Source organism: Protomyctophum bolini (assembly GCF_963924005.1).
Source record: "Protomyctophum bolini genome assembly, chromosome: 13".
Lineage (NCBI taxonomy): Eukaryota > Metazoa > Chordata > Actinopteri > Myctophiformes > Myctophidae > Protomyctophum > Protomyctophum bolini.
Window position 1 is genome coordinate 26,083,826 of NC_137874.1, and position 17,089 is coordinate 26,100,914.

The 17,089-nt window shown below is 42.1% G+C and overlaps 1 protein-coding gene across 8 annotated transcripts in view; it reads right to left on the reverse strand.

Moving 5' to 3' along the window:
* auts2a (activator of transcription and developmental regulator AUTS2 a) overlaps positions 1-17,089 on the reverse strand; it is a 322,838-nt gene that overhangs the window by 242,856 nt on the left and 62,893 nt on the right. For all 8 annotated transcript variants that reach the window (XM_080780254.1, XM_080780259.1, XM_080780256.1 and 5 more), the window contains exon 3: positions 6,287-6,514. In XM_080780254.1, coding sequence (XP_080636380.1) covers positions 6,287-6,514 — 228 coding nt within the window. The remainder of the gene's footprint in view (positions 1-6,286; positions 6,515-17,089) is intronic.

Genomic DNA, 17,089 nt, shown 5'->3' on the forward strand with positions numbered 1-17,089 from the left:
TAATAGTTGCCATGATACATCATTGAATGAATAAATAAATATATAAATAAAAACACAAGCCACCATGATTGAATTGGATTTGTTCCTGCCGCTGTAAACCGAGTGCTGTGAGAGCAACAATTATCCACCCAATCTCCACGGCACCACTTCAATGGATTTAGCATCTTATCTGACAATCAGGACAATGTGTTTCTTTTATATTGTGTATTGGCTTAGTGACTAAGCTTGTTATGGGAGACTTGTGACACCGAGATTCAAAATGTTACATTGTTATGCATTTTTAAAAGCATGCAAAGGTGCACTGCACGCTCACACACACACACACACACACACACACACACACACACACACACACACACACGCACGCAAGCAGACAGTTTTCTTTACTCAGAGTGTAAAAGATGGAACAAAATGAACCCTTATGGGTCCATTTGTACTTTCCCAGAGTTAAATTATTACTCAACAAATATACTGTGTATTTTTATTTATTTTTAATAATAGCTAACTAGTTAATATTTGGTGTTTTGATTAACCACAGAAGACCATTTTATATACTTCCGCATACAACTTTGTTGGGGAAAAATAGCCGATCTATAAACACACAACACGTCAAATCGGGAAGAGGAGAACATTTGCTATATCTCTGACCTCCCCCCTCTCCCAGAGCCAGTGAGTAGAGCAGATGGGCCTCGCAGCATGTCCCTCTGTTCAGCAGTGCCACTTGCACAACAGAGCAGCACGCGCCACAGGCCACACCACTCAGACATCAGTGAACAGAATAGAGGCCCCCCAGAACTGAGCAGCGTCCTTGTCTTGTCGCCCAGCGGAGACATCCATCCAAAAGGAACCCTGCACCAACAAACGCCACGCTCCTGACTCACTGATAAACGTGCACCATTAGTTTGATTAAACATTTAGAAAAAAATGCTGCTATTTCTATCTCTCTCTCTCATCTGTACAAATTTTGTCACAGTCTAGTGTGTGTGTGGGCATTCTTTTCGTCTTGCTTTTTGGATGCACATTGTAACGAACAGCTACACTATACTGTAGGTACACTGCACAGATGAACACATGCACAGTGGCTGAATGGCACATTTCCTCAAATGCCTTATGCAGCTCCCAAGGGATATGCTTAGCTCTTCAATCTCTCTCTCTCTCCCTCCCTCTCGTGCGCGCACGCACGCACGCACGCACACACACACACACACACACACACACACACACACACACACACACACACACACACACACACACACACACACACACACACACACACACACACACACACACACACACACACACACACACACACACACACACACACACACACACACACACACACACACACACACACACACACACACACACACACACACAGAGAGCACTTAGAAGGCTGTGATTTCTCATCTCTTTGTGTTGGCGCATGTTTATGCAAATGATTATGTACTTTGGTGGTTTATAACCACTTAAGCTTCCTATCACACAAACACATAAACGAGCACCAGCTGCATAACCTCGTGGTTGGATATTCCTCAAGTGGCCTCGCTCTCAGGTCAAATCCTTTAAAAAACAATGGGAGATGTGTGCAGGAATGTTAAACAGTGCAGCTCCTTATTCTCCTGTGGTAAAACAAGAAGAAACTAATTCACAGGTGAAGACTAAATTAATAAGTTAGTAGATAAAAAACAACACGCGCGCGCAGCCGCGCACACACACACACACACACGCACACGCACACACACACACACACACACCAGAGTGGCAACATATTGGGAGGACCGGTACTATACACGCACACACGCACAGTGTCAGGGAATTACTTCTTTTCACGTACCCTGAGAGCCTATAGTCTCTCTTGGAGTTATTCTGTACATTGGATCAGTGCCAGAAACAGACAAAATACACATTGGTTTGTAGACTCGCTGGAGGAGAGAATGGGGGCTAAGCTCATCATTTTATTCAGCATTAAGCTCTCTATTTCTCACCTGCTCTCATTCTCATGTTCCTCCTTTAACCATTTTACCCTGACTGATTCCGGGCATGTACTGTAAATAAATAAGTAGCTGGATCAGCTGTTTTCACAATTCAATGTATAACAAAGTATATAGGGCTTAAGTGGATAATGGTCAAAGTAAAGGGAGTCCTGATTCCCTGCATCTGCCAAAACCTGGTTGAGTCAAGTGAATTAGTCACACGCACAGTAACAACACAACACAACACAACATGATTACTCCACCCCAGTAATCATTGCCTCTCACCCGAGACATGTGTCTTATTATAGAATAGCTACATGGTAAAAAAAAATACTTAGTTACAATGTAACCATGTGGGAGGACAATGCTTTGGTGATTTATTATAGTCAAACTGTGGTTCTGCAAGATAACACTATGATCACGTAATTTGTCCACTCCCTTTGCTGCAAAAAAAGGCGCAAAATTATGATCTTTTCAATTATGCATACTGCAGTTTAGCTATTGCACATCAGGGGTCAATGTGTAAATTCTCTATTCCACAGATAAAACAATCTTGCATTAATGGGAAGCTGCAAAGTAAATGAAATGGCTGTATGGCTAATTTGCCCTCAAAGCCCCAAAGACAACGGTTTATAACTGTTATGCTCTTTGCTATCACGTCATCAGCAGCATCTGACTTAAACAAATACTGAAGAACTCGCCAGTTTACCGACTCGCCGCATCAATGTCTTCATTGTTATGCTAACATGCTGTCTTCATCAGTGTAGTACAGTATGTCAACACCACAGATGTTATAGTTCATTTCCAAAGTGATTAAATTATTTTGTGCAATTAAATGGTCAGCTAGATAATGATACAAAGTTGAGTATATGAATACCAATGATAGTAGGCCTACCAATTCAGGATATTCTTTACTAATTCATTACATTGTTTCGGTAGTTTGGTGTTTAAACTTTAGCATTCCTACTTCATCTAGTGTAAACTCTAAACAACTATCCTCTCTATCTCTCAATTCAATGCAATTTAAATGAAGGTGAAGTAAAACTAAAATGCACTAAACCACGGCGAATACCGGATACCACTTAAAAATCTTCAACTTGGCCTGGGCCATGGCTCAATGGTCCAGGCACCTTGGCTGGTAATCCAGTCTGGCAGTGTGCCGTGTGTTTGACTCCTGATCCCGACGGCCTTTACTGCATGTCTTCCCCCCATCTCTCTCCCCGTTTCCTGTCAGCCTATACTGTCTGACCCTCCATAAAAAATAAATAAACTGTACTATAGATATTAGCATTGATGATACGATGGCCATATGATTTAATATGTCACCCAGTCACATTACTACTAATATAGTCTTTGGGTGGGTGTCACATCTGGAGTGTTAATTTAACTTTAAGAATGTAAAGATTTACCCATAATGGTCTCAAAGTAAAAATCACACCCGTCTGAAGTGAGTGGTGCAACTCCGTGTGGAGGTCCCCGGGGGGTCCAGACCCACAGGACCACGGCCAGGGTGCCGGGCCGATTCCGGCGAGCCGCCCCACGTCCGAAACGGTTGAGAAATGACAGAGTTACCGTGTGGGTTTGTCCCCAGGGCTCCAGCGTGCAACCTATTAGGTCGCATATGCGACTTAATTTCTTAATGTGCGAGTTAAATTTGAACGAGGTCGCACTGGTGCTACTTATTGCTTTCACTCCCAGCCTCAACCATGAAGCACGGGCATTAGCGCGATAATAAAATATTACTTTATTCTCGCTCATTCCGCGCCTCCTCTCTCTCTTTCTCGCTCCCTCTCTCTCTCTCTCTCTGACTGTCTGTCTGCACCGGTCTGCACACGACACGCGTGAGTTCAACAGCGGCGGCGCGCTCACTGATCAACCCCGAAAAAACGAAACTGATTTCAGCATCGGCTGTAGTCTGTACATAAGTTTCCCTGGAGCGCACACTTTTTTACAACTGGGATGATGATGCATGCTGTGCATTGCTGTCGCTGACTCCACGGAGACAGCAGACACAACATATGGGGGACTGCGCCTCGTCCCCGACCCCAAACACGGTAAACTTGTTGTTGAAAAATAGCTTCCAATAGCTTGTTATTTAAGTGAGGGGCGCTAATATATTAAAGTCTAACTCATGTTGATTAGGTGATGTAATGGTGATGTAAAACAAACGGTGCCAACACAAACGCCATTAAAAATAAAGAGACAATATGTCATAATGATGCACATTATGATGTACATTTTTCCTTCATTGTCAATGGCGTTAAACATTGAACTAAAGACAAACATTAAACCTGTATATAGGAGGGGCTAGCACCCCTCAAAAGTAACATTCAGGATTGCACTGTGTGCATGTGTGTGAGGGGAATGTTGAGCGAGTGACTGAGGGATGCAGAGAGCGAGAGAGAGAGAGAGTGAAAGACACCAAAAAGACACTCACTGTGGGCGAGTGGGTCCGCACTTGCGTGCGTGTGTTGTGTATCATGTATCATCCATGTCTACTCTCGACACAGACACCTGGTTTTGACAGCTGCTGTAGTTGTCCATATCAGTTCTACGTGGATGGCTGACTAGGCTGTAGGGACAGCAGGGAAGAAAGCCCCTTCCATCACCAGCAGAAACACCAACACCAACTAACATCGCTAATGCACGCACAGTCGCACACGCACACACACACACACACACACACACACACACACACACAAACACACACACACACGTTAGCATGTACTGAACTGCGCGTTCATGTACATGCACAATATTTAACCCTGAATTATACTTTGTCGGATGAAGGTGTAGCGAGCTCACAATCATCGCAGTGAGACACATTGTGAGCTTGTAGATTTGCTATTTTCTGAATACGACACTGGCGCGCAACATAATATAAATCAGGCTTCATGTGCCGCTGCAGGTGTCAGACATCTTAGAAAGTGGCAGGTGGCACCATCTGTGTGCAGTATCCAGACAGCACACGGAGAGAAGTGGCAGACAGGCAAATACAGGTAGAATCAACCTATACATTCACAGCCGGGATGGTCTATAATCTAAACAGCTCCCGGACAGGATGTTCTACTTCAATGTCTCAACTTTTTTTTCCACCTAACTGAATGCGTACAATCCGTACATAGTCCCTTGAAGCGAACGGAAATACTTGAGTTACTAAATAATGAATGAATTATGTACAGCACTGTAGTTATTGTGTCATCTGTTTTCACACTGCAGTATCAGTATACTGAAATATGAAGGCTGTCATCACAGCAAAAACAAACAAAAACAAATAAAACGCTGCAGATAAAGTGAAATGTCATTGAAGTCTCACATTTTAACAGCATGTTTTTTGTGTTACTATCATTCTGTGCTGTGTAAACACTATGCCTGCCTTATCATGTCTGCTCATTCAACCCCACTGTAATTGTTGGTTGCTATGGGGGTAGTTATTTCTTTATGATGTTACTCAATGGTTTTCCTAATCCACACTATCATATACAGCACTTCCTTGCTCATGTCTTCGGCATCACACTTTTCAATTTGAAATCAACTTTATCTACTACTAACAAGAGTCTGACAAACAGTCCAAAAAGTATCATCATCAAAAACATCTCAATTATTACTCAAGCAATCCACAAAATACAACAGCGGTACCGGAGAAAAATGAACAGCACCACTTCATTGACAATGACCCCAAAAACCAATAGCTGGTGACAGTGTGCTAATCCAGACACGACAGGAGTGTGATGTGTCATTGTTGCTCCCATAAGGCGGCAAGGCTCCAAACAGGGAGTCTAGGGACATCACCATACGTGCACCGCATAATGTACGGCACACCTATCAGCCTATTGTGAATATTGTTAAGAGATGTCTTAATGCTTAACATGAATTACCCTCTGAAGATTACATCTGACTGTATTCTGCCATGCCAGACATCCGTGTCTTCCGCTAATGATCAGCGAACAATTGCAGTTCTACAATCCTGTTCAATGCCTCTGTACAAGCTTGAGCCGCTAATCAGGACAACCACTGGAACATAGCTGTGAGAAGTGAGTCCGTGGGCAGTGGAAAACCTTTAAATACGTCCTATAAACACCCTCGCAGGAACTACAGTACAATAGGCCCACCTTCAGTTCAGAGTCTCATAGACTGTACAGCAACAACAAGAAATGTACCCTTTGCATCCTGGCCTTTCAAGATAAAGGTAATTGAAACGAGGCTATTAATTGAACAAATCACATTCAAAACAGCCTTTGAAAGCAGGGGGGGGGGCCTGAATTGCTGTGCTGTAGCAGCGAGGCAGAGATACAAGAGAGTTAAAAACATACCGTGGTGTTCTTCCTGTGAGGCTGGTGCTTCTTCTTCTTCTTTCCAAGCACAATTGCCAGACGGGGGTTGTTCTCCTGGTCCGAGGGTCGGTGGCGGTGGAGGTGGTGGTGGTTGATGTAGGGCTCCAGGCTCAGGCCATTGGGGACCTTGGAGGAAGGCCTACTCTTGTGCAGTGGTGCTGCCTGGTTGTTGTTGCTACACTCCTGTGGCTGCAACGCTATGTCCTTCTGGGAGAGAGAGAGAGAGAGAGAGAGAGAGAGAGAGAGAGAGAGAGAGAGAGAGAGAGAGAGAGAGAGAGAGAGTATTAGATTACGATTAGAATTTAAGGAAGCAAGCATTTCATCAGGTTGTGTTTCTGTGCTGTATGTTCTCTTTGGAAGAATGTAACTACTTTTCTCATTTTATTTCAGTGCTGCAATATCTATATCTATATAAAAAAAATCACATACTCCAATGTAGAGTAAGACAGCGAGGTCAAAGGAGTCCTTGCACCACAGTTACAAATGGCAGAGCAGATACACAGTAGATAAGGGAAAGATGCAAAGCCCATTTTGCTTTCATTCAACAACCAAATATTGATACAAATAAATGATATAATACAGGGCAAGAAGATGAGAATAAGCTAATAGTACAGTAAACGACAAAAAAGATGACACTAATGAATAAATGTAATTTTACAGCTTAAATATTATTTGTAACTTAACTTCACAATTGCCTGTTTGCTCAGATCAGTGGTCGCTGGTTGTTTATCGCCTAATGAAAAAGACCTTACGTCTAAATTCCAGTTGTTTATCTTTCACATATCTTGAGAACCGTTCATCCGATCAACTTCACACCTGGCTGTATTGCAGAGGACCCAAGGGAGTGCAATGCCGAGTGTGAAGCTGATCGGATGAGTGGTTCTCCAGAACCAGCATGCTCTAAATAGGCACGCGCATCTTGTGAAACGCTGATCTGATCGACTTCGCACTTGTCGGGTGTGTTGCTGACAACCCAAGGGAGTGCATGTTCCAAGCGGAACGGGCACTGCACTAATTGATAATAATTAGCTTGTAACAAGGTTTCTGTGTGAAACTACCACAGGCCAGCATCAAAAGTCAAGGCAGGATGTGAATAATTGCCCTGGGGCACTTCCAAAACTGTTCTAGGGTGTGCTTAGTGGTCAACAGTGCAAAACTGTGGCTACATTGGACAGCTTCCAGGTGTAAGACTGAATCTATTCAGCTGCTAAATCTCCCTCACACTGCAACTTTAACAGTTTTATTATCAAATGGTCTGATTAATTATGGTTTAAAATATGGCTAAAGATTTTAGGCTAGTCATTCCCACAAAAAAGATGTAGAGTTCCACAAGCATTGCAACAATATGAAGGTTTGACCATTTAGATTTGCATACCAATACCAACACTAGTTGGTATACATAAAGAAACCATAATACATGACTACTTCTTCAAAGTCATCTTTCATGTAAATGTGTTGTAAATTAATTACGTCACACAGAAACAAATACAAGCTCACTTTTCACCATTTGGAAACTTTTTACCAGGTGGTTAAAGTGGTTAAGTATCACACAGTGAGAGGTGACAGGTGTTTACTGTATAGTATACAGTATACTAGTTGCAAGGGAACATGATAAAGCAAAGAATGACATGCCTCACAACATGCTGTAGCTACTGTATACAGAACCCTCTGGTGATAAAGTGGTGGACTGGAGACATGATGGAGAAGTGTAAAGAAATATCCACTACATTTATACAATATTTACCTTCAGGGCCACTGAAGGCTGAGCACAGAAACACACAGGTCAAGATACAAACGTCAAGTAACGGCACTACATGAAGTTCAACCTTGCCTGTCAAGCACACAACCTCTAGACAACAGATTTCTCTTCTTAACCCATTGACGCCTGGTGTAACGTATACGTTGTTCTACCCTTGATGCCGGCCGTGCTCTCTGTGTCTCATCAGCTATTGCTATACATGTAGCAACATAACTATTTAAAAAAAAAATCATCAGAATTTGAAGGTTTTCAGAAACCTTAGGTCAGGCCCTAGAAGGCGTTCCCAGATTTGGCCTCAGGCATCAATGGGTTAAGAGAAAATTGGATTCTGAAAAGCAACTAACACAATATGACCACAACTCCAATATTGACAGATAGGTTTTCTACACAGACAGGCTAAGCCTATATTGGTTTGACAGGAGAACAATCGATACAACAACTCATCTGCCGCTGGGAGACCGTGTAATGTACTGTGCCGTCCAAGGCTAAACTTATGATTTGATTATTCCTGTAGGCTCCTACAGTAGGTGGAGCATAGGGTTGCAATCACACCCCGCCATCGGACTCTGTTTTGAGCAGTTTTCTTCAACTGGGCCCACGATAATCCGGTCGACTTTGCCTCACTCTCCACTGATCTTCTCCAGGTTTGTTTTGGCCTCCCCACTTTTCTTTTGCCCTGTGGGTTCCAGTCCAGTGCTTGCCTAGTGATGTTGTCAGTAGGTTTTCGGAGGGTATGTCCAATCCACCCCCACTTTCTCTTCTTCACATCCTGGCTGATGGCATTTTGGTTGGTTTTCTCCAACAGGCTGGCATTTGATATTTTGTCAGGCACCTGATGTTCAGAATGCACCTTAGGCACCTGTTGACAAATGTCTGGAGTTTGTTGGTGGTAGTGTTTGTCACTCTCCATGTCTCTGATCCATAGAGGAGAACTGACTTGACGTTGGTGTTAAATATTCTGGTTGTGCTTTTCATGATCCAGTCGATGGCCATCAAGAAAATTGTTGGTGAGGCATGCAGCCTTGTCTCACCCCGGTCTTAACTTCAAGAGGGCTAGTTAGCTTTCCATTGTGGATGATTTGGCAGTCGGAGTCCTCATACAGCTGTTGGATGATGTTGATGACTTTCCGTAGTGTTGCATCAGCTTCCAGATGGTATCTCGGTCCATGCTGTCGAAGGCCTTCTCAAAATCCACAAATGTTAGGTAGAGAGAAGTCTGCCATGCAATGGACTGTTCGATTATCATACGCAGAGTAGCGATGTGGTCTGTACAGGACCTGTCCTGGCGAAACCCTGCTTGCTCTGGTCTTAATCTCTTGTCCAGGGCTACCCTCAATCTATCCAGGATGACTCTGGTCAGGACCTTGCTGGGGACGGATAGGAGCATGATCCCTCGCCAATTACCACATTGCGACAAGTCGCTTTTTTTGGGTAGTTTGACCAGGTGGCCACGCCTCCAGTCTGCTGGGACTTGTTCCTGCTCCCAGATATTTTGTAGGAGGGGCTTTAGCATCTCTGCTGCCGTTGTTGGGTCTGCCATGAGTGCCTCAGGCGGGATGCCATCTGGACCCCCAGCCTTGCCGTTCTTCATCTTTTTGATGGCCTTGATGATTTCGGCTTTGGTTGGGGGGTTGGTATTCACATTAAGCTGTTCAGTTGCTGGTGGTATATTGGGAACAGTGACAGTCAATGGAGGTGGTCGGTTTAGGACTTCCTTGAAGTGTTCCACCCACCGGCATCTCTGTTCTGCATCGCTGGTGATGGTCTTGCCGTTCTTATCCTTTACTGGCTTACTTGGGTTGGCGTTCTTCCCTGACAGAGTCTGTGTTATTTCATACAGTCTCTTTCTGTCTGGCTGCCATTTCTGCTTCTTCTGTCATGTCATGAATTAATCGCCTTTTGTCACCTCTTGCATTTTTCTTTACTTGACGGTTTGCTTCCCTGTACTTTGCTCGCAGGTCTATTTTCTCACGTGGATCTTGACACTGGTTGATCTTCTGTTTCAGCTCTTTCCTCTGTTCTATCTTATCCCATGTCTCTGGTGTTAGCCACACTTTTTGTTCTCGCACCTTCTTGCCTAAAACTTCTGCACAGGTGGTCGTCCAGGTGTTTTTAATTACCATATCAAAATTAAGTCTTATTCAATAGGATTTAATATATTAGGACAGAGTTTGGCTGCAGTACATGAACAACACAGTAAGCCAGATACAATTATGAGAAGCTGAATATTATTCGACAGAAAGTCATAAGCAATTCGCAGATAAAAAGTGAACAAGCTCTGCTGTAGCAGACAAATTATAGCACTTTAGCTGAGGTGAGAAATAATGGCTGAATAAGCCACTCTACACTACTCTCTGACACTAGAAAAACTCAATGAGGGGGAAAGCAATAATTATGGAAAGCAATAATTGTTTTACTTCATTATTTAAAAAAAGTATTATTTAAGTACTGAGTTTTTACTTTGTATGTACAGTATGCACAAGAATAAAGGCTTAAGAGGCTCAATGGTGTGTGCAATGGTGTGTGTGTGTGTGTGTGTGTGTGTGTGTGTGTGTGTGTGTGTGTGTGTGTGTGTGTGTGTGTGTGCATGTGTGCGCGTGTGTGCGCGTGTGTGTGTGTGTGTGTGTGTGTGTGTGTGTGTGTGTGTTTGTTGTTTCATTCATATGCTTCTCTGGTGAACCTCCCACAAAGCTGGGTTTTTGCTCTTAACTGAAGAGATGAGAATGGGAGTGTGATCAAAATAGCCTGATCAACTTCCCTCCCTGAGACTAATTCATTATTGTACACAAACTGGATGCAGAAAAGAGACAGAGACAGAGAGGTGTGTGTGTGTGTGTGTGTGTGTGTGTGTGTGTGTGTGTGTGTGCTGGGCCATGTGCATAAACTGACCATGAGTGGCCTAAGAATAGCTGGCATGACAAAAAGCAAAGCCAAACAACTTGCCAAATACTGTTCTGTCTCGTCTGTTATAGGCAGTTTGTCTGTGTGGAGAAGGAGGTGCCATGTGTATCCTTAAGTGAACATGAACTGTCAACCCCGTTATATTTGTTTCCTTGTAAAATTAATTGTAATTTGTGGATTCAAATAAAGAAATCGAAATGTGTGTGTGTGTGTGTTTCTGAAGCAAATATTGTACAAATATTGCTTAGTCTGTGCTCCAACAATAATCACAAACATTTACTGAGCAACGCTGGTGCTAATACAGATTGTTAACTACAAAAAGTGCTCCTCAGAGGACAGGTCATGTAGGTAATTGTGGGCCAGCAATGTTCAGAATTCAGTCATTTGTCTTGATGACATGACTAATTGACTATGGACATAATGTGTACCGATTTGCGTGATGTTTTGAAAAAAGGCCTCCTGGTGGCGCTATAATAGGCCAATTGACATTTCTTCGGCAGCCTTTCATGGCAGTCAGACGCAGCATGATTTGAGGCACTTTGTTCAAAGCGAACAACTTTTAGATGGCAATCTTAGCCAATCAGGATGGAATATGAAAAATCAGGCAGATCCATCTTGATCAAATAGAGATAATGTGTACCGATTTGCATGATGTTTGGACAAAACCTGTAATATAAGAAAAGTTTTCTGCAAAAATACGCCTGCTGTTCTGGTGACGCTATAATAGGCTGATGTGAAAAATTGTTGCAGAGGTTGTGCACTTGTCTCCAGGGAGTGTGCGAGCACAGTTTCACACTGCGCTGACGCTGTACACAGACAGGCGGATGAACACACACAGAAACACGGACGGACAGGGGCGAAAATATACATTGGCATAGGTTCCACTCATCAGCCTCCATTTTCCTGATCAAATTAAACTGAGAGGTCATGTTTGCAGATTATTTTACCGGTATCTTAAAATACAGGTGTGGATTGCCTTCATAATATTGTGCAAAATGACAACTACTGATGTTTTTATCTAAAGTTTGGAGACACTTTCACTTAATAACACCATGCAATACAAAAACTAAAAGAAAGAAACTTTGAAATGTTCAATGGGGGATTTTTTTTAGTTTTTGTAACAGAGACACAGGTTGTGTACATTTACATAAGCATATTATATTTGCAGATGTCAGTGGCAGAGGCAATGCAGTGCATCTGCATTCCAAAAACAGTTCAGGGACTTGCCAAGAGGTAGGTCGTAAAACTGTGTTGACTTATGGTGATGGAAATTTATATCTGGGAGTAACGAGAATTATGTTAAAAGCCAACCATTTCCAATGAAATGAACTGATGGAGGAGCACTGTCCTACTTCTGTAGCTGTCTCAGTCCTGATGTGGCAAGCAGAGGTAGAAGATCTACACACATTTTGTACTTAAAAAGTACCAATACCACAATGTAGAAAAATAAAACTCACAAAATAATATACTTAAGTACCTAAGTACCAAAAGTAAAAGTATTCATTACACAGAATGTCCCATTTCACAAGTGCTCAAAATGTAGGCCTATACAAATAATTTGAAAATAGCAGATCTTTACGACGCTTTGTGAGCTTGTAGATTGGCTATTTTCAAATATCCAAAGATAGGGCTGAAGTGGTAAATGTATGTTTTGTAATAATATTGTAAATCTACAAAGTAGCTAAAGTTTCCAAATAATTGAGTAAAAGTAGAATATTTCACTCTGAGATACCATGGAGTAGAAGTAAAAGTATTGAAACTGCACGCATGCACACTCAGAATTCCAATACTTTCAATTTCATCCTCTCTTTGCTGTATATTAGGGCTATAAAATGTATTATCATTTGGTACAATATTACTAAAATAATTGTTGCATTTAGCAATAGTCAATTTAATTCACTTCCCGCCACCAAGACAATCACATGTTCCACTTCTTTGCAAACTGCTGGCAAGATTGAGTTGTAATATTAATATTTACATTGAGTGGACTTAGTGGATAGTGGATACAGATAAAATGCTTAAGCAACATACACAAAGATATAATCAAACTTTCCCTGAACTTTCCCTGAAGTCGCGGCCAAATTTACACAATTGCTGCTTGATTTCTTGCTGAGTATATGATCAACATTTTCAAAGATTTCTAGCTGCTGGTACTAAAATACTACATTCAATCCCTGGTGCGATGTTTGAACATTTAACACACCACTTTAACACACATGTTTGTTAATGGATACAGCTACAGTGTTTATTTTAGAGTGAAGACAACACCAGAGAATAACAACAAGTTCAACAACCCGATCCATATCTGTCCTCAGAGCGATGTGGAACACACTGCTGCTCAACAATGGCTTCCAGAGTTCGAGGGTTGGCAGCAGCCAGTAAGACAGGCCAGACAGACTGCTCAGAAGCCAGCAACAACTTTGGCAACATCCTGCATTGCTTTAAAGCTGAGAAAACACAATGATGCCAAGACTAACACTACAATGCAACAGGCTTGAAGACTTAAACCAAACAAACATCCAGAGGAATATCCATATATAGAGATTCACTGCCACTGCCATTTAGCATGCAGTTTTCTTTTCTTTTTTTTGCAGAGTAGACTTAACATCTTTATTATTACTTAATTTGAGAAGACAAACCATGTTATCCAATTTTGCTCAGGAGGCAATGGCTGAAACTGCCGCTGTGTCCACTGAACTGGAACAAATGGCAAAAGAAATTGCCACAATAAAAGCAGGGATGTTGGAATTAAAGGGGTAAGGACTGGGGGAGGAGAACCATTAGGCTGACCTTAAAGGGTAAGGCAATTTTAGACCTACAGTACGTTGTAGCCTACAGTATATATAATTTGGCTCTTACCTGTAGGGCTTAGACTTGGGAATAATATTAGCTCCAGAGTGTGCTGGAACATGGAGCTAGCGCTGGTAGCGTCTTGCTGATAACAACTTGATTTATACTTGGTTGTTGTGCCTCATGTCAAAAAAACGAAAATAGACAATTTACAAGCTCACAAGTGACCTTGTACTGTATATAGGCTAGCCTATTTTCGATCCATGACAATGGCTTGGAAAAAGAAAATGTGACATCACACCATTTAAAAGTAACTACGACAAATCTCACAAGATAGTGCCACCTTTCCACTTGGCTCAATGGGGTTGCCATTGTTGGTGCTACAACTTCTTGATGAATCAGGATTTGCTAAAGATTTTACATCATTGAATCTGGCATAGGTTGGGATGAGAGTGAGTCAATCTACTTTCTTTAGATCTTGGGCACTCACACACGCACACACACACGCAGGCACACACGACCATCATGGGTAAACCGTAAAAGTCAGGCATCCTTGCAGCAAAAAAAGTGGATAGTAGCAATTATGGTCAAACTGTAACTACAGGTCAGCACAATGGACAGCAGAGGAGATTCATATCAACCAATATGATCCAATAAGACCACACACCACCGCAGCCCTGAGATTTCATCCGAAATATCCAATATAATACACAATACGCCTTTGATACAGACCAAAGACATGGCTGCAAAAGTCAGGCTTGTTATGAGATGTCATTACTCCAAAAATATTCCTGCCGGCCTGACTGCATGAGCTATGAAAGATGAATACACCTCACACACAATTGCATTCGCATTCTCATCATTCATCTGCATTGGCTCGGCAGTCCCAAAGCATTATTCGCCACGTGTACAGTATGTCTTAGTGTGTATTATGTGTGGCATTGCTATATTATATAACATTCATGACACTGCACAGTACAGTACATTGAAACATTACATTGTAATGCCTTCAAACTGTAAATTCTCAACCATTTTGACTTTGCATTAGAAGTACAGACTAGGAGTCAACCACATTTCTAGTGGTGAAGCACACACTGTCTCAGTGTAATGAAGTACAATGTTGTGTTTACTCTGTATTGACACCTCAGTGGGTCAGTCTGAGTCCGCTGGCAATGCTGGTTCAAACTAGTCAACTATGTCACATGTTTCAATACACAGGAGTGTAAACTGACAGCTTATGCCCACGGCTAATAAGGTATAAAATGCAAAAAGTTAATTTCATTGGCTGTTTGAAATGACTGAGTAGGAAAGGCTGAATAACTTTTGAGTGCCACCATGCCTAGGGAAAATAAGAGTGGGTAGTTAAGGACGCTAGCACGTAGCATGTGTGTTGAAGGAGCGACAGAATGCCACTGGTTAACTCTAGATCGACGAGAACAGTGACACTGCACTCAACCGCTAGGAAGACAACATTGTTTTGTATTATTGCTCCAAGAGCTACAGCTGAAGCACAAACCACAGGACAACATGCTCCGAATATACAGTAGAACATGTACTCCTTCCTACAGTCTAACCTAAAGTTTTACCTACTGTTATGTACAATATATATAAAAAATTAGCAATTTAAAACAATGTTACATATGAGGTAGGTTATATGCTTAATCAGTCTCCTATATAAAATATCTTTGACATTCATCAGATTTGATCGACAATGCCAGATCTGGATCTTTTAGAAAACCCATACACGTGTAAGACAATTCTTCTGAACCACAGACTAGAGATCTGTTCATGGAGAGTGATGAGTGGCTATTAAATTGCTTTTCCAATTTGGAACCTTAGGTAAGGAGAGAAACCTGACAGATCCGGTATATCAAAGCCAAACATTACCAGAATGATGCCAACAGTCCGGCAAGTCCTATTCTCGCCAATATTACATTACCGTACAATGATGCTTGACAAACCTTGACGAAAAATTTGAAAAATTGTGATTCCAGGCAATCTCTCCTAAACGTGGTAGCCCGGTGGCCTGGACAGATGCATGACTCGGATAGTCAGACTCCTTCATTTTTATGAACAGCATTATAGACAAATCCGCGGAGCCGTGCCCTGTAGGCCAGCTCTATGCAATCATAGCTGCGGTGTCAGGTTGTGCTTTAGTTTGACACTGCAGCTACAGCTGCAGATTGTGCCCAGGACAGCGCTCCGTGGATATTTCTATAGGGACACATCTCCAGAAGGGTGCAGTGCAAAAACTGCTCATGTCCTCAGTGAGTAACTAACCGTGACTGCAAAATTTATATTTAAAACATTTTGGTGTGATTCATGTGCTAGGTGAGAAAGATTATCCCCTCATGGAATACCTAGTAACCCCACTCAACACCCTGCAACAGAGCAGGAGTGCCAGTTCAACCATTACATGCACAAATAACAGCACACGGGCTGTCAGGCTGCTTAAGGGCACACAGCCCTATTTTGGATCAGCGGGAGGAATTTTGCTGTACGCTGCAGAGAAAGTGCGCAACACTATTCTAGCATGTATGGTGGTTGTGCACAACATTGCGGTTGATAAAGGATGTTCAGATGCAGCCAGACAAAGTCACAACTGGAGGCTGTAGTGTACAAAGGGGATAGGACCTCATTCATCACATCAAAATGTAAAACATTAAAGGTTTCATGACATTAATTTTTATTAATTTTTGGTTTTTGTTTTTCTGTTATTACACCCAAAACCTGAACTTTGAACATTCAGTGGATTTTCTGTGGTCTGGAGTTTTCTCTGGGGTTTGGAAGCCTTTTGAGCTGCAATGAAAACAGGCGTGAAAACAGTGACATCTGCTGGCAAGTCCCATTGACATATATGGGATTTGCAGGCTGCGACATCACAAACAGCAGGAAAATCAGAGCACTTGTTTGAGCCAGAAAGCCCCAGACCACAGAAAATCTACAGAATGTTAAAAGTTCAGGTTTTTTGGCTGCAATTGAGCTCAGAAAATGTCACAATCCCTTTAATACTTCTGTTTTTCAAGTAGGCTATTCACGACTAAACACACAGCATGTTATGCAAGTTTCAGGTTTTCATTCTTCTGACATCCGTTAATGCCACTTGCTACTTGGTTTGACTTGACTTTTGAAATATCTGTCTCTATTCGTGACAGTATTCACTTCTGTGTTCTAAACTCTAGGGACGAAGCCTCTACTGATATTCAAATGACCAACACATTTACCAATGTCCGAGGTTAATTTAATTGTGATTAAGGCAAGTCATAAATCATACGTGAAGTTGTGAACCTTGTTGAAAGATGATTTCTGCACTCGGATCGGCACTGCTTTCT